Source organism: Mus caroli, unplaced genomic scaffold, assembly GCF_978045245.1.
Source record: "Mus caroli unplaced genomic scaffold, Mus_caroli_1 scaffold_6, whole genome shotgun sequence".
NCBI lineage: Eukaryota > Metazoa > Chordata > Mammalia > Rodentia > Muridae > Mus > Mus caroli.
This window is the reverse complement of record NW_028227261.1, coordinates 114225673-114250778: the sequence shown is the minus strand read 5'-3', so window position 1 is coordinate 114250778 and position 25106 is coordinate 114225673. Positions and strand designations below refer to the sequence as shown.

Here is a 25106-nt window from a genome sequence, read left to right as displayed (position 1 = left end):
CAGCCACACAGCTGGGGAAAAGCTGCACACATAAAAACGCACGGACCCTGACTGTGACGGAAAGGAAATCACAACGCTCAACTGTGAAGGACACTGTGTTACCACGCACTACATGCACGCAACGGAGTAAGTTAACTAGAAAACTCTGCATGAAGACAGCATTGCCTTCTAGTGAAAATTGTAAAGAAGAAGCCGCCACACTACAATTTTCATAATTTGCCAACTTGCAACATGAAAACTGTAAGAAACCAAATTATGCAATTTTATGTATAACAAGATATTTTGAGCGACTGTGTGCTGCAGTGTTACACAGCATCGCACACAGCCATGAGATTGATGGGTGCAGGTGTGTAGCCCTACACGCTGATGAGGTACTTTGTAACTAATAACTAACAGCTGTATGAGCCCACTGACACTCTAAAACCAAAGTCACTTCCAGGGGGAAACGGGGATCCTAGATACACTTTAGCATAGAGTTCAGCCAGACTGTCCAGTTGTCAAATGAAGAGGGTGCCAAGTGTGAAGGTTCCAGCCGCGCATGGAGCAGTACATGGGATGCCGGTGGTGGGTGAATGCAAGAGGAAGGCCGCAGATAAACTTGGAGCCTAGTCTCAAACTTCTAAGCCAGAATGTTACTGGATTTTTAATTTATTATTATTTTCATCTGATTAAAACATCACAATGCAAAACTACTAAGTATTTTAAGGAAATGGGAACTTTAAAAAAATGAGCAGATTTTTTTTTCTTTTTTTTTGCATGATGTCCTCAGAATGAGTAGGGGTGGTGGTTATAAGCAAGAGTGAACCACAAAAGTACACCTGCGGCAGAGTCCAGGCCCACAAGTTTGCACCAGCTCTGGTGCAAACACAACAGAAATCCTAGAACAGACCTGGTTATTTGCAAAGAAAACTGACGAAAACAAAACCCTCAGGCACTTTGGTTTACAAACCTAACTACCTTATAACCCCTAAAGAAATAGAAGCAGTAATTAAAACTCTCCCAACCAAAAAGGTTCACGGCCAGAAAGATGGCTTTTGTACAAAAATTCTACCAGACCCTCAAAGAGTTAACACCAATAGTCTCCAAATTATTCCATAAAACAGAAACAGAAGAAACATCACCTAGCAGTTCATTTTATGAGGCTGCAGTTACCTTGATACCAAAACCACATTAAGACCCAACAAAGAGAGAAACAGACATGTTTATCTCCCTTATGTTTATATTCCCTTATGAACATAGATGCAAAAAAAATCTCAGTAAAAATACTTGCAAATCAAATCCAAGAATACATCCAAGATCATCCACCATGATCACGGAGGTTTCAACCAAGTGATGCAGGGATGGCTCAATACACATAAACTGATAAATGTAACCCACCATATAAGACTGAAAGACAAAAACCACAGGATCATCTAACTGGAGAGACTCCTTTGACAAAGTCCAGGAGAAACTAGGGATACAAGGGACTACTTAAACACAACAAAGGCAGTTCTACAGCAAGCCCAGAGCCAGCACTCACTTACTTGGGCAAACTCACAGCAACATCACTAAAAGCAGAATCAAGACAAAGTTGCCCACTCTTCCTATCTACTCAATACAGCACCCGAAGTCTTGATACAAATTAGAAAAGTAGAAGTCAAAGTATTATTTTCAGCTATGATAGGATAGATAACAGACCCTAAAAATTCTACAGATTCCTACAAAACACTTTCAGCCAAGTGGCTGGATACAAGATTAACTTAAAAAATCACGAGCCTCCTTTATAACAATGACCAAAAGACCGTGAAAGAAAAGAAGAAAGGAGGAGGAAGAGGAGGAGGAGGAGGAGGAAGAAGGAAGAAAGAAGAAGAAGAAGAAGAAAGGAGAAGGAAGGAGAAGGAAGGAGGAGGAAGAGGAGGAGGAGGAAGAAGGAAGAAAGAAGAAGAAGGAAGAAGAAGAAGAAGAAGAAGAAGAAGAAGAAGAAGAAGAAGAAGAAGAAGAAGAAGAAGAAGAAGAAGAAGAAAGGAGAAGGAAGGAGAAGGAAGGAGGAGGAGGAGGAGGAGGAGGAGGAGGAGGAGGAAGTATCTTGGGGTAACTCTAACCAGAAAAGATTATATGATAAAAACTTCAAGACACGGAAGAGAGAAATGTTAAAGAGAGGACGCTAAGCTCCCCACGCTCATGGATCGGTGGGATTGGTATAGCAAGAATTGCTCATGGACGGGTAGGGTTGGTATAGCAAGAATGGCCATCCGACCAAAAGCAATCTACAGATGGAGTACAATCTCCATCAAATTCCAACGTGATTCTTTACCGGTCTTAAAAGGTCAATTTTTAGCTTCATATGAAAACACATAACCCAGGATAGCAAAAACAATCCTGGTGGTCATCGACATCCCAGATTTCAAGTTGTGGTATAGTGCTGCAGCAATAAAAACTACATGCTATTGGCACAACAGACATGCTGATCAGTGGGCTCAAACTGAAGACCCAGACATAAATTCACACACCTATGGACACCTGTTTTTGGTTTTTGTTTTGTTTTGTTTTGTTTTTATAAAGAAGCCAGAAATACACACTGGAAAAAAGAAAGCATCTTTAACAAGTGGTACTAGTCAAACTGGATGGCTGCATGTAGAAGAATCCAAATAGATCCATACTTCTCACTCTGCAGAAAACTCAAAATCTAACCAAAGAATAGTCTTAACTCACTAGCAGAGGGAAAGACTTTCTGAATTAGCACAGGAACTAAGATCAACGATAAATGGGACCTCATGAAACTGAAAATATAATGTAAGGCAAAGAACACCATTATTCCCACAAAGCAGCAGCCTAAGAAGGGGAAGACTTTTCTAAGTATGCATCACTGAGGGCTATTATCCAAAATATACAAAGAACTAAACTAGGTATCAAGAAAACCATACAATTAAAAAAAAAAATGGGGTTGCCGGGCGTGGTGGCGCACACCTTTAATCCCAGCACAAAGCATGTGGGGCTAATCAACCAGTGCCTGGTGTGACTAAAGCACCCCTCCCCATCCCACCAGAGATGAAAACCATACCAACAACCTAAGACTAGGTAGCCCAGAGACCTTGGGTAAAACCAAATCCTAATGGTCTTTTAACAAAATATATAGTGATAAAAATGACTCCCAAGCTGTTCAGCCATCACCAAAGCTTCTTCCTACCACACACCCAACAACCAGATTCGAAACCAGATGTTATGCAGAGTGACAGACTCTGGCACGCTCAGCCCTATACAGACTACGGCAGAAGAGGAAAGAAGGGAAGGAGGGCAGCGAGACAAGGCCATCTAAACCAACATGATTAAACCGTTACAACCTCAGAGATTGAGGGAGCAGCAGAGAGCTTGCACGGGTCCTTTGCATATATGTTTCTAATTTAGTTTATTTATGGAACTCCTGAGTGTGCAAACAAGTGTCTCTTGTGTGTTCTCTTGAGTTTTCCTAGCCTATTTCTGTTTTATCTTACTCTACTTTGTTTTACTGTTACCCCTTAGAATTCTAACGATACAAGAAGGGAGTGGCTCCAAATAGGAGAGGAGGTAGGGAGGAACTGGATGGAAAGGGTGAGAAAACACCCCCCCACACACCAAGAACCCTTAAAAAGGCTTCTTACAATTACAAAGCCCATTCCTTACTCATATAGTTCTTCCACTACTTCTCACTGTGTGAACTTCAAACTGTTAACATTTAATTTTAGATTCTATTTGAAAGTCATTTTCTATTGCATTTTAAGCAGATTTTGAACATGATCTTTACCTAAATTGTTTCTACACTTTCTTTCAACAACCCTGTTTTTTTTTTTTTTTTTTTTTTTTGAGACAGGGTTTCTCTGTATAGCCCTGGTTGTCCTGGAACTCACTTTGTAGACCAGGCTGGCCTCGAACTCAGAAATCCACCTGCCTCTGCCTCCCGAGTGCTGGGATTAAAGGCGTGCGCCACCACGCCCGGCAACAACCCTGCTTCTAACATTGCTAGGCCCCACTCCTGCCTTTAGATCACTGCAGATTCTCTGCCTCTCAAATTCTATTGTTGTCAACTTATTTCTGAACTCTAACTCAACTATTACTTCCACGAAGATCAGGTTCCCACTATATGTAAGATGTATTTACACACATATATACTGCTCTCCGGAGAACTATATATATATTTTTAAATATTTATTTATTTATTTATTATATGTAAGTACACTGTAGCTTTCCTCAGATACTCCAGAAGAGGGCATCAGATTTTGTTATGGATGGTTGTGAGCCACCATGTGGTTGTTGGGATTTGAACTTGAGACCTTCGGAAGAGCAGTCGGCGCTCTTAACCACTGAGCCATCTCGCCAGCCCGAACTATATATTCTTTATACAACTGTTTTAACTAAACTATAGGTAAAATCCATGAGGGTAATGATTCTCTATGCCTTGCTCTCCCACTAAAACCCAATACTGGCCGTGAAGCAAGCCTTCCCATTTCTACTGAAGAATGACCGACCACAGGAAACAAGGCAAACTGAGGCTTATGTTTGGAGTTAAGTCCAAGCTCTGCTGTGCACTGACAATCTTTATCAGGTTAGATACACAGCCATCTTATTTTTGCTAACAATAAAAAAAGAGAGCCACTTTGTGCAGAAAAATTGCCAAAGCAAGTTTTGGCCAGGGATCTTGTGTGTTTGTAGTAAGCCAAATGCTCCAAAGCCATTCTCCCGAAGAAAGATGCTCAACTGTCGCAACTAAAGAACTGAGCTGGCCACTGAAGCTGGGCCTGTAACTGTTCACCCAGGTTTTTAGCCTTTGGCTTCAGGAAAACTTTAAAGAAATCAATGTTGCACAGAAAAATATCTGAATTTTTTAGAGTGTACAGTTTTATTGTCTTTTGTTGAATACACATTTGTCTTATTGCCAGTCCAGATAACCAAGTATATAAAGAAAATACTAAACTTTGCTTTTGGCGGAAGCCAAGATAACCTGTGCAGATTAAAACGACTTACTTCAGTCTAAGAAATGGTTTTGAATCATACAAATCTTTTATGAAAAATAACTGTCCAAAAGCATTCTCCTAGCTTGTAACACACTTCCAGAATAACTCTCAAAAAAAATTCAAAAATACTACCATAAAAATATGTCAATACCATATGGCTTTATGAAATAACTTCTAAATTTTTTGATTTTTATTTAAAAAGTTTCCCAAGTTTTAAATAAACAGCTAGCAACATTTTCTTCACTTAAAAGTGCATATCTGGGAATGGGACATACATAACTTTTTGAACAAATAATGAATTTTACAAATTAACACACACACAGTTAAAATATTTTAAGAGGCAAAGTTTTTCCAGGAAGTCATCTAGACGGCAATAGATGACTCTTTACCTTTTCCCTACAGCCTCTGATTATCGAGGAGGTGCTCTGTCAGTCTTAAGACACATCACAGTCTCTACCAGGAGACACTGATGACAGGGAGGTCCGTGGAGATGGCACTGGTCTCAATGGTTCAGCCTGAACAGACACATTACTTGACTGGCTCTCCAAATCAGAGGCAAAGGTGCTTTCTTCTCTTACATCAAGAGTTTGTTCAACTGGGACTGCCGGTGATTCACAATTCTCCACAGTTTGGCTGGTACTCAAGTCATCAGTAAGTGCTGTAACATCGCAGTCCTTGTCCAGGACACCAAGCTCATCTTCGATTGTGACAACATCTTTAGTTTCAAATGCTTCATCTTGTATAGGCTGTGGAAGACTGCCATTGCTACATTCAATACCTGCCTTCACTTCAGAGTCTCCATCGCTGTCACTGTCGATGGTTATAACCACTGGTGACCGTGACGTATTGTCTCCATGGTGTTTCTTATGCTTCTTCTTATGTTTCTTCTTTTTCTTCTTATGGTGTTTGCTTGTGTCCGTAGCCTTTCCTTCATAAACTATCTCTACACTTAGGCTCCGGGTCCTCCTCCTCCTCCTCTTGTGTTTTGTCTCTCTGTCTGATGATCTGCTATCTGAAAAACTGTCACTCTCATTTTTATAACTGCCATCCAATTTTGATTTTTGGTAATGACTGTCCTTCCCTTTGGAAGTGAACTCCCGAGCCGGCTGAGCCTCTTCACTGGTACCTTCCAAATGCCGGGTTTTGTACTTGCGTTTCCCTCCAGGTTTCTCATTTCTCACCCGGTCGGGCCCAGCGGATGTAGTCCTCGACCTGTTACTGGACACGCTCCTGGAGCGGCGCCTTTCATAGTAGTAGTATTTCCTTTCACTGTGATTCTTCTTCCTCGCATTTGTTCTTTCAGAAAAAGACTGAATTCTAAATTCTGGACTTGAAGACTGTCTAGAGTAATGGGCTCTTGAAAGAGTCCTCCTCCTGTATGATGACTCATAACCATCTCTGTCCTTGTTTCTGCTGTAGTAAGTATATTCCCACTTATATTTGCTTCCATAATTATTTCTTAAATAATAGCGATCTCGATTTCTGCTTCGTGATCTTCTTTTGCCACGATCACTGCTACGAGACCGCGATCTACTGGTGCTTCCACTACTTAGAGAAAGTGTCTGGCTTCTCCGGGACCAGCTGCTATCTCTAGTTCTGGATCTCTTTTTGTCCTTTCTTGCTCTCGGCCTGCTACTACTGTCCCTGCTTCTGGATCTCTTGTTCTTCAATCTTTTCTTCCCATGGTGCTTTCTGTGATTCCTCGGGTCATGGCCACTTCTACTCTGGGACCGGGAATCAGAACTCCTCGACCTTCCTCCCTTCCTGTGTCGATGGTTGTATGGGGAACATGCCCTGTCACCTCTTGTAGATGAGCTGTCCCTGGGAGCTGGCAATGATGTAGATCGTTTCTCTTCTTTCTTTGAGTTTACTCTTGTGTCAGAATCACAATGGCTTTTACTCATTTGTTCATCTTTTCCAAGGACAGAGCGTGGAGATGACGCCCGGCTAACATCACTGTCACCTGAACTGTAAGACTGCTCTTGCTCCTGAGTCTTCACTGTCTCCACTTTGTCATAAGGGCCCAACTCCTCAGAATCAGAAGACAGCTCAACAAGTTCTGGGGTCCTTTCAGCTAACGGCTTAACAAACCCAACAATGACACAATTATCTGACGATGAATCACTGTCATTATTGACATCGTCATTGGTCTGTACCCCTTGTATCTGAGATGTGGTTCCTCCAGAGACAAGTTCTTCATCTGAACTGTCTGAAGAATTTAAAAGGGAAGACACGCCAACATGCACTTGCTCTGAACTTGAATAGGATGGTCCAGGAGTTTCGTCATCCCATGGTGCCTGCCTAACAGTAGATGCATTCATATCTAGCTCTTGAGTTTCAGCCTCATCTGGTGATATTGTAATGACTGATGAATCTGAACGGCTGCCTTCTTCAGATGAAGGAGGGCAATCATAATTAGCATGCTGGTCAAAAGCTGCCATATTGAAGGGAGATCTAGCAAAACTGATAAATTCATGTATAAAATGCTCAGTTCGATTAAGCAAAAATGGTCTTAAGTCAGACACAAATGCCTGACTCTCCAAATCATAGCGAGTAACATTACTCATGATGATGTGCTGGACGATATTGACTAGCGAACCATGGGCTCCAAAAAGCACAGTAAGTTCACGCTTTAACCAAGGAACTAATCTGTGAAGGCAAGCTGGATTTCTACGGAAGAACTCAGCTGAAATATCCCTGTAGCGGCCACCATCTTCAATACTTCTAACTCGAACACCAGCACGATAAAGAGTTCGCCTGAAATTAATAATATCTTGTTCTTGAATTTTCCGCAAAGATCTCTCATCTGTAGTAGTTGGCCCCCTTAATGCCATTTGTCTCATAAACTGAGGAATGTCAACATCTCTAGGTCTTGTCGAAATGCCTAACCCTTCAAACAGCACTCCACTATCTGGTGGCGTAGTTGTTCTCCTACTTACAGTACTACTGGGTGAATAAAGAGAGGCGCTCCGTTCTCTCGTCATAGTTGTCCGGTAGCGAAACCTTCGAACCTCAGGGTTAGTAAAGGAACCATTATAGGAAGGCCTCAGGACATACTCCTTGAAGTCATCTTCAGCCCTCACTGAATGGAAAATAGAATCAAAGGGCTGTTTACACAGTGGGCATTCGGCTTTGTTTTTGGACCACTCTTGTACACAGCGAAAACAGAACTTATGTAGGCAACGATCTAAGTAAGACACATTATCAAATCTATCCAAGCATATAGGACACTTAGAATCAGGAGATGCATCAGCTGGTACTGTCTGCTGCAATTTGCTAGTGCCAGCTTTAGGTGAAAAGTTGTCCGTTTTAAATTCCTTTGCAGCTGAGGCCATTATCTGTAAAAGGGAAAGAAGTATATCAATAACTCAGAAATAGAATAACTAAACAAAAATGCTTCATAAAGCTTTGTTCATACTTCAGCAAAAATGAATGGCTTTAACGTAAAGACAGTACATAATAAAAGCATAGCAATAGACCAGTTTCCTAAGATAACAATCCTCTCTGCTCCTATCTGTACTTTAATTTCACCCTTCACCTATAGGGAAAGTACCAGCACACAGTAGGCTCTTAGATACCATATAATAGCCTACATATTCTTTAAACAGTTTAAGAAGTATCTGACACAAACACATAAGCACAACAGCAAACAAATCCCTGTGTTCCCACTCAGACGTAGTGAGTAACTCTTCAGTGAGTCTGTTACTTCATGTTATGACCATTGTGTTTCTTTCCTAGACTGGACTTTAAAAAGAGAGAGAGAGAGAGAGAGAAAAAAAAAAACCCTCTTGTCCTCAAATATTTTCATGTATGGTTTTTTTCTTTTTTTAAAGATGTATTTATTTATTATATGTAAGTACACTGTAGCTGTGTTCAGACACTCCAGAAGAGGGCGCCAGATCTCGTTACGGATGGTTGTGAGCCACCATGTGGTTGCTGGGATTTGAACTCTGGACCTTCGGAAGAGTAGTCGGGTGCTCTTACCCACTGAGCCATCTCTCCAGCCCCTCATGTATGGTTTTATATTTGTCAGACACATATGTCTCTAACACTATGTTCTAATGATTTATTCTATTCATGATATACTGTATATTTTTACAGAAAACAGTATATAAATCAATTTATACATACTCAATTTTATACATGACATAGTACATTAACTTTTCTGAAACAGCTTTTGTGAACTACTTTCCATATTTGAGAGTTCAGCCGTTTAAGCCAATTCTAGTTTTCGGTGAAAGTTTCATTAGAACATGACTTCGGGTGTAAGAGCAGGGGAGGCAGCACCTGGCCACCAGACCTAACCTTCCTTTTTTGCTGAATCTACCAGGTGTATTACGGGTGTATTACATGCTTGGCGTGTCCTTCCTTACTGTCTGCACTCCATCACTAGAATGCTAATGATCAGTTCTTTACATTTATCACCTCAGGTTGTAGCTTACAGAATGACTTGGCTGAAGCTGACATGATATATGTGTTGTAGTTCATGTCTCTCATGTATGCATCCTTTCCTGTGCTGAATGCTATACTAACCATCTTGTAGATATTTAAAAATTCTTTTCTTTCGCAAATTACTCATTTCCCACCCTTCTCAGAGAACTGTAACTCTCCAAACAATAAACTCAGTGGTCGAAGGAGGAAAACCAAAGCCAAAACCACTCCAACAAAACTGTACTGATAAAATACAAGTGCTCCATCATAGAGTTTCCAAATTCGGGCATCTTGACTTTCTTAGAACCATACCTTAAGACAAAGCCAATTAATTCAAACAAATGTTTCTTTAATGGTCCAGATATTTTCAGTCCTCTTTTTATAATCAACCCATTCAGAAGTTTTTTTTTTTTTTTTTTTTTTTTTTTAGAAAGACATTAAAAAGAGAAAACTTTGTAGATCAAAGACAGTATGTGCTCAAAGCCCGAAAACAGCAGAGAGGGAGGGAACTGACAGATGAGGCAACACAGACTGGTATCCAGGCTTCAACTAAGCACAGCTCTAAGAGCCAGAGGAATCTGCACTGACTTAGCTAACACATGGGGGACTTTAATGGGGGGGGGGGGGGGGGGAAAGATCAGTAAATTTCAAGATAGAACATATTTTATCTTAATTTGTTTCTCTGGAAGGCACAATTTTAGTGTTTACTGAACATTTCTAATTCACACGAAACTTACAGCTTAGACCTGGGAATGAATATAGGAACTAAGTGGTAGCCCTGCCTGGACAGGCAAAGCAGCCCTGGTTTCTAGTCCTAGAATCTAAAAAAGAAAAACGAAGGGGAAAAACAACAATCATACACTATATATCTAAACAAAACTCTGAAGTCACATTAGCCATGACATCTGTGATGTAATAACTGAAATGCCTACCACTGACGGAAAAACACAATGTGGTTTAGTGCTATCAACATGGTCAAAAAACCCAGACTGGGGAAGTCGTCTACAGAAGGGGCTTTGCAATGCTCCTCTCCACCTTGGCAAGAGGAGTGCAGACTCATTACTGGCCATCACATCCCACCTGTGAGAACAAGCACCCGTGACAGCCCGGCCAGAGACGGGACATCTGTACCAAACTTCCTCCCACAACACCCAGGGAAAATTAAGCATGGGTAGGAAGACAAAGCCAGAGCCAGAGGTTGGGAAGCTCAAGATATGCTGTGGCTGCTGCACACAACTCACAGCTGTGGTCACCCGCCTAAGTCCAAGCCAGTTAAAAATTACAGCATGGGGTGAGGGAGATGTTTTACAAAGGACCAAGGTCAGTACCACGGAGGTGGCAACCACAATCAAACACCAATGTGAGTGTGTGTTCAACTACAATGACGACGACGACCAAAGAACCCCCAAAGCCCCACTCTTAACAGAAGGTCTATAGGCAGCTGATGGGTTGCTGTGGGAAGTCACTTTCTTTGAGAAGTGGCTACTGGTAGACTGCCCAAGCCCCTCTGGATACCCCTACAGCCATATGGATATAAGAAGCACTAACAGGACCCAGTGGCTTATATAAAAACATGTGAACACAAAATTACTTAGTGATAAAAGTAATAAAGTACTGACTGTTACAACGTAACATCTAATAAATGACACACACACACACACACACACACACACACACACACACACACACACACACACACACGGTACCATTCATACACATGACCAAAGTAGTTCATTCAGTAAGGAAGAAAAGATGCCTTGAGCTGATGAGATTTTCTGAGAAGATCAAACTGTTCCGGCCTCGGTAAATACACTAACAACTAGAGTGGGAGAGCTAGGGAACAGGCAGACTGGGCGGTGTATTTGCAGAAGACGTCCCGACTTTGGCAGCACTGCCCATTTAAATTTTGTATTTCATATTCTAGACGGAAGCCCTGTAAACGTTCCTCTACCCTACTAACCTAAGGATCAGGGCTACAAACTAATACCTCCAGAGCAGGTTAATCAGCTCTTCATAAAAAGCCAAGTCCAAAGCAAAATCTATTATTACTTTAGGATACACTCAACTTTTTCCTTTTTGATCTTCCAATCTGCTGATTCTAACAAAGATTAAAATACCCTTTATACCATAATTTTGGGGAAATTTCTGGTAACAGGGTCAAACATATCTAGGGAAAATAGATGGAGATCATGAACTTCAGAATTTTCTCTCCCCATCCCCTTCCAAGTCAAGGCTTTCTACAAAAGTCAACTTCTACAGCACTCCTTAGATTATCACTGGACACAGAACTCAATCATCTGACTGCACTTTAATGCAGCACTATTGACAATCAATATTGAGAATTGCCACTTTTAGGGGGTGGGGTCAAGAATAAAGTCTCCCTGTAGCCTGGCTGGCCTACCCCCACTTCCCAAGTGCTAGGATTAAAGGCATGGACACCACATCCAACTAGAATCAATACTTCTTACTTTGGATCTCCGAAAAGATCAAGCTGGGACAAACTTGAAAGTTACTTCTCAAATATTCTCAACTTTAAAGTTGGTGTAGTTTGAAAATGCTTGGCCCAGGGCACTACTAGGAGGGGTATACCCTTGTTGGAGGACACATGTCACTGTCCGGGTGGGCTATGATGACCTCCTCCCAGCCACCTGGAACAGTCTGCTTCTGGCTCCCTTTGGATGAAGATGTAAAACTCTCAGCTCCCCCTGCACCATGCCTGCCTGGACACTCCCATGTCCCTGCCTAGACGATAATGGACTGACCCTCTGAACCTATAAGCCAGCTCCCATTAAATGTGGTCCTTATTAAGAGTTGCCTTGGTCATGGTGTCTCTTCACAGCAGTAAAACCTTAACTAAGACAGAATACCAATAGTCTTTTGAAAAAGGGGAAAAACAAGTTGTGTGAAGGGATACAATTTGAATAAACAAATACTTGGTGCAGGGTTTGATGATGAGGGTTCAACATAGTTGCTTAAGTTATGGAAAAGTTTGATATTGGTAGTGATCATCACCCACACCTCTGACAGTTTCCAAAGATGGTAACAATTATATTTAACATATCTAAGTAAAGCAGCTAACAACATCCACAAGTAAATAAAACAGAATGACGACTGGTAAAAAGCAATCTGCATTCTACTTGTAAAACTGAATAGTTTAAAAGTTGTAAAGTCCTAAACGACCAAATTTAATTTCTTCTTTTTTTTTAGTGAGGCTAGACAGAGTTTCTCTGTGGAGCCCTGGCTGTCCAAGCTGGCTTTGAATTCAGAGCTCTGCCTGCCTCTGCCTCTGCCTCTGCTGGGTTTAAAGGTATGCACCACCACTGCCCAGATTGAATTTCAATTCTGGTAATAATAAAATTTAATTGGGACCAGGCACCCTGGAATATTCCTGCATTCCCAGAATGGAATATGAAGGCAAGACGGTGAGAGGACCAAGGTCATCCTTTGCAAAGTAGGGAACTCCAGACCACTCTTGGCTACAAAAGTCCCTGCCCCAAAATAAAAGGGGTGAGGGTTGCTCGGAAGCTAGTCTGGTGAAAGCCTCTCCTTCTAGATAAGCACTGAGTGTGACTGACTGGAGAGCCTGCACTTTGCATTCCATCTATTTCCAAACCCTCAAATCCTCTCAAACGAAACACTCTACCCTGTACTAGCTCAACACGTACGTTTTTTCGTTCTTTCTCCCCTTTAACATAGGAAGGTGCCCAGTAGAACTGCTGCTTCCCAGTTCCGGTCTTAATCTCAGTGCCTTCAATCCCGTAACTGCCCCTCTCCAGTCTACCAATCAGAATCAGCAGCCCATGAGCAAAGGGCACTAACTAGGTGTAATGAAGTCACAAGGCACACAAGCCCTGCCCACAATGTGTAGCACTGCACAACTCCTCTAGCCTTAACAGCTTCCTTAGTCGAAAACTACGGTCTCAGATGGAAAGACAACCACACCATGCATGTTACATAACCACGACCAACTAAAATGCTGATCCCATTTCACAGACAGGGTCCAGGGCTGGGGACCTACCAAGGTCACACTTCCTATCAGTGGCAACTGTTTTGCGCCGACACAGCTCTGACACACAGCTCTATCCCGTATTCAGTTGCGCTCCAGCCCTTCAGGCAGTGCGGGGAGACACTCCCCTCGCTTGCCCACCGGTGCCGATCCACAGGTGCCCTGCAGCGTGGTGACCCCAGCCCTTGGAAGCTCCGGGTGGAAGAAGGCCCAGACCACAGGGCTGCTCCAGGGCCTACTGGAACCCCTCACCCATTGTTCCCGGCCAACTCACCTCGGAGGACGCGGTGGCAGGAACCGCTGGGCCGTTGGAAGCGAGCTCCCGCCGGCTCAGTAAGCTCGGCCGGTGGCGGCAGGATCCGCGAAGGCGTACCCGACGGCTTCGGCGCCTCCCCTCCTCGGCAGGCACCAGAGGGGGCGCTTCACCCTCCTCGCGAGACAGCGGAGACCCCGGTGGCGGCGGCTGCGACCCCTGTGACGTAGAACGTTCATCACCCACAGGCAGTTTGGAGGCGGAGAGAAGGCGAGACCAACCCCCCGAGCCCGCGCAGCAAAACACCTCTCCTCCACCCGCCCCCCCCAGCTCTGGGCGCATGCGCCAAACCGCTGGCGCACGCAGGAGGCGGGACGTTACGGCACAGACCCCGGACCCTGCCCTGCCCCCACCGCGGGGGGCACAGCACAAACTCCACAGTCTCAGCCAAATATGCAGAAAGGCTGCCTCAGTATCAGTGGAACCTCACAAACTTCAACAAGTTGTTAGGATTCTCTATGGTATCACGGGAACTGGACTGAGCTCCCAGAGCACCCTGGTCCTTCCGTCTATTTCAGCTGGGTTGACCATCAGGCATTTCTTTTACCCCGCCATAACTCCCTGCGGCCCGCTTCCCTCTTTCTACTCTCGGAAATCTACACTAAAAATGTATCTGACACATCTGCGCCCAAAGCCGAGCCGCCCAGCCTCTGCCGGCCAGGCTTCCACTCTGCACACCACCAGCATCCTGACAGTTGGCCTGCCAAGCTGCCTTTCTCGGGACTTAGTATTTCAAACTTGCTGCAATCCCAAGCATTCGACAAACTGCCCGTCAACACTTGTTGGCCGGCAGATCCACCATGCGGGCTACCTGTACAACAAATTTGAAAAGATTTCCAGCCATCAGCGCTAATATTCTGTTTGTTCTTGGTGAACGGCTCAACTAACAGTTCCCAACGATGTTTTTGTTACGTAAAAGATGTTTAAGTCAAGCATAAACATTATGAAGGTCTATCCGCATCGGTGGAAACCGATGTGGGTGTGGGGCGGCAACTTTGATTCTTCCACCGTGGACTATTTTCCAATAAACTTTTATATGCACACGATGGCACACTAGCTTGTATTAATACCGCACTGCAAATGCAGGATAAAGCAGTTAAGGAATTCCTATGTGAGCGCAAAAAAGGCGCGATCTTCACATTTTCTCTTTTATTCCCTCTGCTGCCTGAAAGGCGGGCTAGGCCCGGATCACGTGATGCGTTCCAACTCCGGGCGGAAGCCCGCGGGAGCGCGCAGAGTCCCGCTGAAAAATGGCTGCTGCATCGGGGTGCACTGCGCCCGCCAGCGGGCTGTAGGGTCCTTGCCACCCCGTCCCCGCTGCTCCCTTACCATGAGGCCGGTGAGTCGCCGAAGCCTGGACTGGACTTACTCCCTGGTAGGTACCGGGCAGAGCGGAGCTCCAGAGCGCCCCATGGCAGGGCCCGCGAGCCGAAGGCAGACTGTTGGCTCGCAGCTTGGAACTCCAAAACCCATTCCTAAATTGAGCGTTCACGCCCTGCCCTCGGCTCCGCCTCTTCCTGGAGGACACGCTTTTCCGCCTCTGACGTCAGGGGTTGCGGGCCTGCTTGCCTCTGGGCTGCACTGTGTTAGAGGCACTGTGATGCCTTTCCACCTGTAGCTGGTTGCGCGGGCTATACAGGGAAAGGACCCAGCACATTGATTTCTTCTTTTTGCTTTTCCTCCCCTCCTTTTAGTTGCTTCTTGCAATCGTCTTGCTCTCTTGGGGATTCGTCATCTATGCATCAACTGTAGCTGCACGACGACAACTACAGAAGGAGTTTCCAGACAAGTTCTTCTGAACGAACTTTTGTAATTCTTAGCAAACACTTCTTTTCCTCAGATGGCACCTATGTAGACTCAAAGTAAAATTCACAATACAAATTTGCGTGTGGTCTTTTGTGATAAGCGTTAACATGCCAATTTTTCAAAATGATCGGACAACCCTTTTTTTTTTTCTTTTTCTTTTTGTTTTTTCGAGACAGGGTAGCCTTGGCTGTCCTGGAATTCACTTTGTAGACCAGGCTGGCCTCGAATTCAGAAATCCGCCTGCCTCTGCCTCCCGAGTGCTGGGATTAAAGGCATGTGCCGCCACGCCCGGCTTTTTTTGGTTTTTCGAGACAGGGTTTCTCTGTGTAGCCCTAGCTGTCCTGGAACTCACTTTGTAGACCAGGCTGGCCTCAAACTCAGAAATTCGCCTGCCTCTGCCTCCCGAGTGCTGGGATCAAAGGCGTGCGCCACCACGCCTGGCTCTTTTTTGTATCAGGTCATAGCTTTTCATTCTAGTGCTCAAACACTTCACATCCTCCTCATGTCAAATCAGTAAGTAAACAACACTGTGACTAAAATGTGTTTTGCATCCTGTTTATCAAAATGGACAGAAAAAAGTAGCTAATAGCTCTGTTTAGTATTTGTCTTTTTACTGTCTTTATTAGTCTCAAATCAAAGAACCTTTGGACAGTAACACGGACAGTGATAACACTCTGAGAATAAGCTTTATTAATTACTTTCCAGGAAACAGATTCAGTAAAGACAGGACTTTAGGAACATACTTGTGCTGTTACACAAGTCTGTTAAGTTTTTAAGGACTCTTCAATGATGTTGATCAGGAAAATCTCTCATTGGTGGAATTACTTCTCCAGTCTCCAGAATTGTATCACCCTAGAAAACAGGAAGTGTTTAATAGAAATTTTTTCCACCAAATATACATTTCATTGTAAATATTGCTCAACACAATAAATGACTATAAAGATACTTTCTTTACATTTGTTAAATTTAAGCCAGGTCTGATGGTGCATTAATCCCAGTGCTCTAGAGGTAGAGGCAGGCAGATCTCTAAGTTTGAAGCTAGCTGGTCTACATAGCAAGTTTCAGGGCAGACAAGACTACATAGATCGACCCTGTCTTAAAACAAACAAAAAACAACAAAAAGAATCCCCCAAAAAGCCCCTTCAAAATTATTTTGCATTTTACCTAAAACATTTCAATTTAGATGCTAATTTTTTTTTTTTTTTTTGGTTTTTCGAGGCAGGGTTTCTTTGTGTAGCTCTGGCTGTCCTGGAACTCACTCTGTAGACCAGGCTGGCCTCGAACTCAGAAATCCGCCTGCCTCTGCCTCCCGAGTGCTGGGATTAAAGGCGTGCGCCACCACGCCCGGCTAGATGCTAATTTTTTACCTGTACTGATTTGTATATGAATCTAAAAAAGATTAATCAAACTATTACATGAGGACTTAAAAATTAAAAAGGCATACTAAAGTGCATATTTAGATGGTAGACTATAGTTCTGAAGCATGGATATACTTGTGAGACTATCTCCACAATCACGGTAATGACATCCTTCTGATTACAAGATTTAGTATTTTATTCCTTCAATCTATTGTCTCAACATCCACCTCCAAGTTTCAAAAATACTGTGCATAGATGGTCACTCTATGCTAGTCCATGTTTGGGCACTGCATGAAAAAGCTAGTTGTGCTCTATTATTCATTTTAATAAGGGCTGGGACAAACAGCCTGGGACGACAGCCTGACTCATACTAGTCTATCCATCAAGTTAATGCCCAACTTTGAGGCTGCCTGGGGTCTGACACACACTGATTACAGACATTTCCTGTTAGTTTGTAAGGCAGAGTTCCAGGGTGGACTGTTAGCCAAATTTGATGGTTCTCCCTAAAAGTGTCCTTTTGCGGCTGGTAACAGATAACTAACATATGCTACTTAATTCAAGTTTGAATTACCATTATGGAGGCTCATTCATTACTCACATAGTAGCAGTCATTTATTGCATTGAACATCCTGAGTACTAGTATTAAAGGCATGAGGGAATTTTTTTTTTAATTACTTTTAGAGCTTACATCTTTGTAACATAAAATTGAAATTGACACAACTGTGTCTTAACTTCACAGATTGAGAACTATAATCATAAAGCCAAAGAAGTTAGAATCTGGAAATAACAGAACTTCAGTTGTTAGCTGCCTGTACATCTACCTCTTCAGGCTCATGCTATAATTCTTGACCCCTGAAAAACCTGGAGGTGCCTTCTACTGTAGGGCAGTCAAGGTCATAAAACAAGGTGGAGACATACAGTATCCACTCCTCATTTTCCACCATCACATCAGCCCTCCTCCTTTCCCCCTATAATGATACACAAACTGCATTTAAGCTGACAGTAAGAAAAGACCATTTTATTCTAATGAACTTGGCAATCACTTGTAGAAGTGGGGAGGGATAACATACAAGCAAAAAACTGGAATTTTGAGACTTACTGGAAATATCCTGGGCTTCGAGCTAACAATGGTGTATGGTTTAGTCTGCAATAAAAATAATTCTGTGTAAGTTACAGGGTTAGGATTTTTCTGAAAATATGGTAATCTTTCCCAAATATTTTTACTTAAGTCTCCAATTTTCCCAGAACTCTGGGCGCATATTAATTAAACATCTCCACTTAGCTGTCAGAGCTCCAACTTGTGCTCTCAACAACACAGCATCATATTCCAAATGGATCAGATTTCTGCTCAAAGTTTCACAACCCTCAAAAGAAAAAGGATGGAGTCCTTGCTGTGACCTCTAAAACTCAGCAGGACTCACACCTAGAAAATCATTTGACTTTCTACACTCCCTCCCTTATTGTCCCTTAGTCACAATGGCTCCTTAGCTATTAGTCCAATCAATAAAGCCTAGGATGTCCCAGGGCTTTTGTGCTTCCTCTACCTGAAATACACTCCTGGTTATCTAGTTTTTCCCTCTTCTCATTCCAGTTAGGTACCTTTTGCTATCACCTCTGCAGAGAGGTCCAATTAAACCAGCAGCTCCCGGTCATGCTCTATTCTTTCACCATGCTCAATCTCCCTTTTAGAGAACTGAACACCTCCTATAACAACATATGTCTCTTACTCATGTGCTTACTGCCAGTCTCCAAGACTAGAATAAGCCTTTCGCGAAGCAGGGACACAATCTGTCTGCTGTGTATACTGCTGTACCCACGTTTACAGTGCTTTGCATACAAAAAGAGGCACTTAATATATAAATTTGGATAAATAAACTCATAAATCATGTATGTCTACATAAGATACCATATCAAAATATTTAAAAATTATTGGCATGATGTAAAACATAGCATTATATAAGGCAAGAGGGCCAAGATTATGAGAGAAACTAAGACTATAATATGAGGAAAATAAAATATCTTTATTATATGAACTGTGGCCAGGGCCAGTGAGATGCTTCTGGGTAAAAAGCACTTGCTACACAGGCCTGGCAACATGAATTTAATCTTCAGAACCCGCATGAAGATAAAAGGAGACAGCCAACTCTACAAAATTGTCCTTTGACCTCCCACAAACACATTATGGGACATCTGTGGCTCCCATGTACAACAATTATACACATCTTTAATTTTTATTTTAAAAAGAACTGTGGCCAAAGTCAGGAAGATACTAAGATGTTTTCCAAGAGATGTCGAATGCAGTTACTGAAGCAAATGTTACTGTAATGAAGCTGCAGAACTCCCCTAAACTGACCAAGAGGAAGAATAAAAGGTATGTGGCTAAGACCCTACCAAACATGAAATGCTGGGATATGTCCACTAGTGGCTAAGAAAGCATGAATCCCTCAGAGTAGTAGCTACATATTAATGTCTCTTTTTGCCAAACCAATACTACAGTTTATTAAATATGCTTCTGCTAGAGGACAAATGTATTTTCCATCTTAAGACAACTTGGTCATAGAGATGATAAAGGAAACCACACTTAGTATAACTAGATAAATGCCAACTTTTAAAAGTTGGGACAGGACTGGAGAGATGGCTTACACGTTAAGAGTACGTACTAGGGGCTGGTGAGATGGCTCAGTGGGTAAGAGCACCCGACTGCTCTTCCGAAGGTCCGGAGTTCAAATCCCAGCAACCACATGGTGGCTCACAACCATCTGTAACAAGATCTGATGCCCTCTTCTGAAGTGTCTGAAGATAGCTACAGTGTACTTACATATAATAAATAAATAAATCTTTAAAAAAAAAAAAAAAAAGAGTACATACTACTCTTCCAGAGTTCAGTTTTCGTCCCCCACAGTGCTTGGCTCACAGTTGACTATAACTCTAGTTCCAGGGACATCTGACTCCTCACCTGGCTTCCATGGGCATCTGCATTCATGTGTACATACCCACAGAGATATAGACACACACACAAATACACACACACACATATGGAAAAATACATTTTTAAAAATGTAAGTAAGGGTAGGTAGAGAAGGGAAGTGGATCTGGACAGAGGGGGAGAAGAGGTGACTATAATCAAAATACATTGCAGTTCTATGACGTTCTCAAAGAACCTATGAAAAACAGGTAACCAAAAAAGAAAAAGTTGGGATGATCCATATTCTACCCTCAGAGTGTTTATGATACATAAAATAATCAGGCTACTTCTAGGACTAACCAATTAGGCTCAGGATTATAATGAAAATGTATAATGGACACACTTCTGATTTAAAGTTGAATAAAAAAATTGCTTCTTAGAGGCACCACTGTACCATATAAATACCTAAAATTAAGACTAAACAAATAAATTTATAAATGGATCTAAAGCCCTTAAGAAAATGTGATTATATTTGTAAGTGGAATTGTCTTAAGAATTCAAATTCAACTAGTTCAAAGATGGTAGGGACAGAATAAGTCTGTTCCTATTTTATCAGAAGCATGGTAGTTTAACTAAGGTAAAAATACACTTTAATTTAAAATATAAACTAACAAACTAAACCCCCAAGTAACACTGTGCCCAGTTCTGTACATCAGCCCTTTTGGATGGCTCAAACCTGCCCTGACAGAAGGCAGCGTTCTTTTCTAGGAATGGACCTGCTACAACAGCAATGAAACAAGACGGACAGTGACATGAAAATGCCCGCGGAGCTGCAAGTGAACATGATTCCCAAGCCCATTAGTACAAGAGTGGCAACCACTCTCTGACCCTCAGAGACATGAACTGTTGGTCACAATTTGATTGTGGCAGAAGAGTTTTCTGCTGGTTTCTGAAATGGAAACAGCCCCATTGGAACCATACTGGCACCTACTAATCTTCATGCACCAGGCATGTAGGCAGCATGGACCCTCCAGGGACTATTATGCAGCATGTAATCCAGATCATTTTGCCTTTTCCCTGACTCCTAATTAGTACCTAACAGCCTCTAGCTAACCTGCCCGGTGCAGCATCGCTTCATGCACGCTGTGGTCAATGCTTCTCTACATCCCCTCTCAATCCTCATGTCTTCTCCCGTCTAACAGTGGAGAAGTCTGCTGGAGTGGAAGCTCATGGACGTAATCCGTTGAGAGGAAAGAGAGCCAGAGTTAAGGCTTGCAGTACATATGAAACCAAGTCTCAATACACGCACAATAAAGGGTTCCCTCAGCTTGTTATACAGTTAGCTCACCTCTTCTCCCTAGATTTTGAAACTTTCCTAAATTGGTCTCAGCTTATGGGGTCAATAGAGACCCTTTAGCCATGTCCTCAGTCTAGAGGACATGCTCATCACAGACTTTCTGTCTGTCCTTCCAACTGGCCTAACTTGTTCCTGCCATAGTCTCCCTTGAATTTGCTGTTATACTTACTTTTATATGTTCTTTCTACAACAATAAAGAGGACATACTAGGCATTCCATTCTTATTGCTCAAAGACTCTATTGTGGGCCAGGGAGATGGTTAACAGGACAAAGGCTTGCTGCTAAGCCTAACAGTTTGATCCCTGGAGACCACAGGGTAAAAGTACAGAACCCAAGTTCTTCAAGCTGTCTTTTGGCATTCTTTAACCTTCTTGACCTTAACACTTTTGAAGGTAACAAGCCAATAATCCTGCTCCAATGGAACGTTTTCTTCCAGTGGACTTGCTTCATGATTCCTTGTGACTGCATTCCGTTTATGTGCACTGGGCAGGAATATCAAGAAGCTGAGATTGCTGTCCTCTTGCTGCATCTATCAAGCAGCACAGTTTCTGTCTGCCTCATGGCTGAGAACACTTAGATGCTGCCTGCTGCACTGTAACTTAGAGAGAGCCCTGTTTCCAGGCCTTCTTAATGGACATACTTAGTGATCATGCATTCAAACACACGCCCACATTCACATTCGTGGTTATTTCTCCATCTACCTATGAATACACAGTAATAACTATGAGTTCATACAAATACTTCCAATTCGAATTCCATTCTCCAAGGTGTTCCCCTGTTCATGTAAGTAACTCCATTCAATCAGTGCACTTATTTGATCAAGCTCCTCCCAGCTAACAAATGTCCTGTCACCATCACCACACCTTGTGAGGTTTAACCTCCTCACCTTATTTGGGTTCTGATGTCTTACTCCACCTCAGGTTCCGTACCTGACTTCCTTCTCGAATCCCAGTATCCTATCCCAGGCTGCTGGCACTAAGGCTCCCAAATGGGCATGCTCAGCCTACTCTAGCAACTCTCACGGGACACAGAACACCCCATTTACACTATTTGAGTTCCAACACGCCACACCACTGTTCCCTCTTCCACGATATCCCAGGACCCGCATGCCCTTCTCCTACTGCCTAGGATCCAACTGAGCGGAACAACTATACTGTGCTGTCCCTTGTCTTTAAACCACGGCAAGGAGCTTTAGTCAACCCATGCAAGATCTTCCCATGAAAAAGTTTGAGGTTTTTGGATTGTAAAGGAAGAGAATTATGAAAAATCAGATAAGGACAAGGAAAGGGAACTGAGACATGGCAGACTTGTTGGAATGTTAGCACATAACTGCCTGGTCTAAAGAAGCAGCAGAAACCATCTTTATACCTGTTCAGGACTCCAGGGTTAGATAGACATGCTGATCGTTTAAACACTACTTCAAGGAAATGCATGGCAAAAGGTGTAAGCTAGTATAAGAATAATCTTTTGATTTCCAAGTTTTGAAATTACTTGTATATAAGAGTACTTATATTCAATTAAACCTTTACCCACCCACCCCCCCCAAAAAAAAATTCAAAGAACTTTAAAATCAGCTTAGCATGGCATATTATTTTCTGAGTACAGCACAGCCACAGGAAATTATTGGATAATATTTAAAATAAGTTCTGTAAAGCATACATTTAAAGCATACTTACAGCCATATGATATTTGACGTAATAGTGAATAAACCACATAGGTATAAGCACATGAGAAACAGCGAAGAGACTGGAGCGGTACGCCTTAAAGACCTGCGGGGGAAACACATACAAAATAAACAAACATCTGCTCTCTACAATTTTTTTTTTTAGATTTATTTACTTTATGCATATAAGTGTTCTGTCTGCATATATGCATGTGTACCAGGAGTATGCCTGGTGCCCTCAGAGCTCAGACAGAAGAAAGCATTGGATGCCCTGGAACTAGAGTTACAGACAGTTTTGAGCCACCATGTGCATGCTGGGAACCAAAACTGGGTCCTCTGAAAGAACCAAGTGGTCTGAAGCAGTCACCTCTACAGCCTCACCTCATCCCTCACTTTTATTTTCCGTTAGTTTATTTTGAGACAGAGTCCCAAGCGTTAACCAAGGCTGGCCTGCCTCCCTTTGCAGAGATCCTCGGCTATCCTCCTGCCTCAGCCTCTGGAGCTGTTGTGATTACCAACGTGTGCTGCTTACTCTCTCTAGCACGAGCTACCTTATTTTTCAATGGGTGTGGAACAAAAACCAAACCAACCAAACAAACAAAAACATTCCACCACCACCACCAACAATGTGTGATAATTATTTTACAAATTTCTAAATGGAACATATTTCCTGACAGATTGGGGCTGACCTACCTATTTCAGTATTTTCACTAACTCTGAGGCTTCCTATAGAATATCCATAGACTCTAAGACTTAGAATAAGCACCATTCTGCAAGACATAAGGCATTCTTGTTCAAGAAACCAACCAACCAACCAAGACTTTGTACTACTACTACTTCTACTGGAAGGAGCTGAAAGCAATTCCCACACAATATTCCCTACTCGTCACTGATGTGACTTAATAGCAGACTCCAAGAAAATATCTGGAATCCTTACAATAAAAAGCAGTCCTTGAGTGAACGGTTTTTCTGCATGGAGGTCATGGAATGCAATTTAAAAGTAACTAAAAGTGTGTTAAACGTACACAGTGATGCGTAGAAAGGGAGCTTTTGAGTCTGACAAAGCATACCAAATAGAACCCTGTCTTCTGTTGCGATCCCAAGAGGCTGTACTATACCAGCTGGCCAGTCTCTAGCACCTCAACCCTACACACTGCGTAAGTGTTCTCAAATACTGAAATCACAGCCTGTGACCTCAGTTAATTCTGACCAGTTTAACCCGAGGAAAGGTATCTACACTCGAAAGAACTGCATGTGCAGCGAGCGTCTTGTAAAACCTCAGACCCGACTTCTCAGTACACCTGACAGCCACAGGGGATCATCCGAAGCCAACCTGCTCCTGGACTCCAGACCCCAGCCCTGAACTGTAGCGACTTGACAGCGTCTCCGCTAAACCGGAGCCCCTGGACTGATTGTCCCTTGGGGCCCTCCCGGGTATGCGGGCTCTGGACAGGGTCGGGCCTTGATGGGACTGAGAGGAGTGGGCTGGGGGCCTTGGCCCGGCTGCGACCCGGGGTGGGAACCCGGACACTCATCACTCACCATGTTCTTCCACGCGGCCCCGTCCCTCAAAAAGTTATCCCAGAATCGCTCCAGGGGCCACATCCTGCGCGGGGGCAGCACAGGCTCCCGGGGACTCAGCTCCTGGTCCTTCAGCCATCGTCTCCTTAGCTCCCGCAGCTGCTGCAGCCGCAGCTTCTCATCCGGCGTGTACCCCGACATGTCGCCGACGAGCCTACACAGGACGGGTCACTGACGCACCCCTCCCGCTCCGCAAAGCGACCTTGAGGCGCCTGGGAGCGGCGCACAGTGATGGTGTCACACCAGCCCCGCCTCTGGGGGCGGGCCGACTCCTTCGCGGAAAGCAGGCTCTGCTCATGCGCAAAGCCCTCTCTCAGACCCTGGGTTTTAACAACCTGGGTTAAGTATGAGCTCAGGAAGGTCCCTGAGTTAAGAACTAAGTGGGCGGTGTTGGAAAGTGTGAGAAGTCCTGGGGCTAGGGTTCAGAGAAAGAACTTGTAGCGGAGGGGGCCGGAAGGACAAGGACGGTAGTTTAGCGAACCTCTGCCCCGCCCCCTTGAATTCTCTTCTTGACCTAGAGACACTTGCGTCCGAGTTCGGCTCCCACCTCTTTCGTAACCCGCTAAGTGATCTTGAGCGCCTATCTCGGTTTTCTTCCCTCTCTGTACTGCAGAAATAAAGAGCACCTTATTTGGGAGGCTTCCATAGGCTCGCTCACTCTTTGATCCTGCCGGCCCACTTTGTAAGACATGCAGGGGTGTGCACGAATATTCGTCACA

The 25106-nt window shown here is 43.4% G+C and overlaps 3 protein-coding genes across 3 annotated transcripts; 1 reads left to right on the top strand and 2 right to left on the bottom strand.

The window, feature by feature from the left end:
* Positions 1 to 4190: 4190 nt before the first annotated feature.
* Topors (TOP1 binding arginine/serine rich protein, E3 ubiquitin ligase) lies at positions 4191 to 15264 on the bottom strand. Its single transcript, XM_021159807.3, has 3 exons — positions 15047 to 15264; positions 13679 to 13876; positions 4191 to 8305 (listed from the first exon to the last, which is right to left on the bottom strand). Exons 1-3 carry the CDS (start codon positions 15047 to 15049, stop codon positions 5402 to 5404), a joined length of 3105 nt encoding a protein of 1034 aa, XP_021015466.2. The 5' UTR covers positions 15050 to 15264; the 3' UTR covers positions 4191 to 5401.
* Tzmp1 (transition zone microprotein 1) lies at positions 14942 to 15602 on the top strand. The gene is made up of 2 exons (XM_029476479.1): positions 14942 to 15092; positions 15412 to 15602. The coding sequence occupies exons 1-2, from the start codon at positions 15048 to 15050 to the stop codon at positions 15514 to 15516; spliced, it is 150 nt and encodes a 49-aa protein (XP_029332339.1). The 5' UTR covers positions 14942 to 15047; the 3' UTR covers positions 15517 to 15602.
* Positions 15603 to 16190: 588 nt separating this feature from the next.
* Positions 16191 to 24619, bottom strand: Ndufb6 (NADH:ubiquinone oxidoreductase subunit B6). Its single transcript, XM_021161131.3, has 4 exons — positions 24349 to 24619; positions 22820 to 22912; positions 17981 to 18025; positions 16191 to 16375 (listed from the first exon to the last, which is right to left on the bottom strand). The coding sequence occupies exons 1-4, from the start codon at positions 24526 to 24528 to the stop codon at positions 16307 to 16309; spliced, it is 387 nt and encodes a 128-aa protein (XP_021016790.1). The 5' UTR covers positions 24529 to 24619; the 3' UTR covers positions 16191 to 16306.
* Between the last annotated feature and the right edge of the window lie 487 nt (positions 24620 to 25106).

Bases quoted from the DNA above. Each gene is read 5' to 3' on its own strand.
- Tzmp1 (XM_029476479.1), top strand. From the start codon at position 15,048: ATGAGGCCGGTGAGTCGCCGAAGCCTGGACTGGACTTACTCCCTG. The intron at 15,093-15,411 runs GTAGGTACCGGG...CCCTCCTTTTAG, and splicing joins TGGACTGGACTTACTCCCTG to TTGCTTCTTGCAATCGTCTT.
- Topors (XM_021159807.3), bottom strand. The intron at 8,306-13,678 runs GTGAGTTGGCCG...TCCCTTTTACAG, and splicing joins CTGCCACCGCGTCCTCCGAG to ATAATGGCCTCAGCTGCAAA.
- Ndufb6 (XM_021161131.3), bottom strand. From the start codon at position 24,528: ATGTCGGGGTACACGCCGGATGAGAAGCTGCGGCTGCAGCAGCTGCGG. The intron at 22,913-24,348 runs GTGAGTGATGAG...TTTCCCCCGCAG, and splicing joins GGGCCGCGTGGAAGAACATG to GTCTTTAAGGCGTACCGCTC. The intron at 16,376-17,980 runs GTAAGTCTCAAA...CCTGTTTTCTAG, and splicing joins CGAAGCCCAGGATATTTCCA to GGTGATACAATTCTGGAGAC.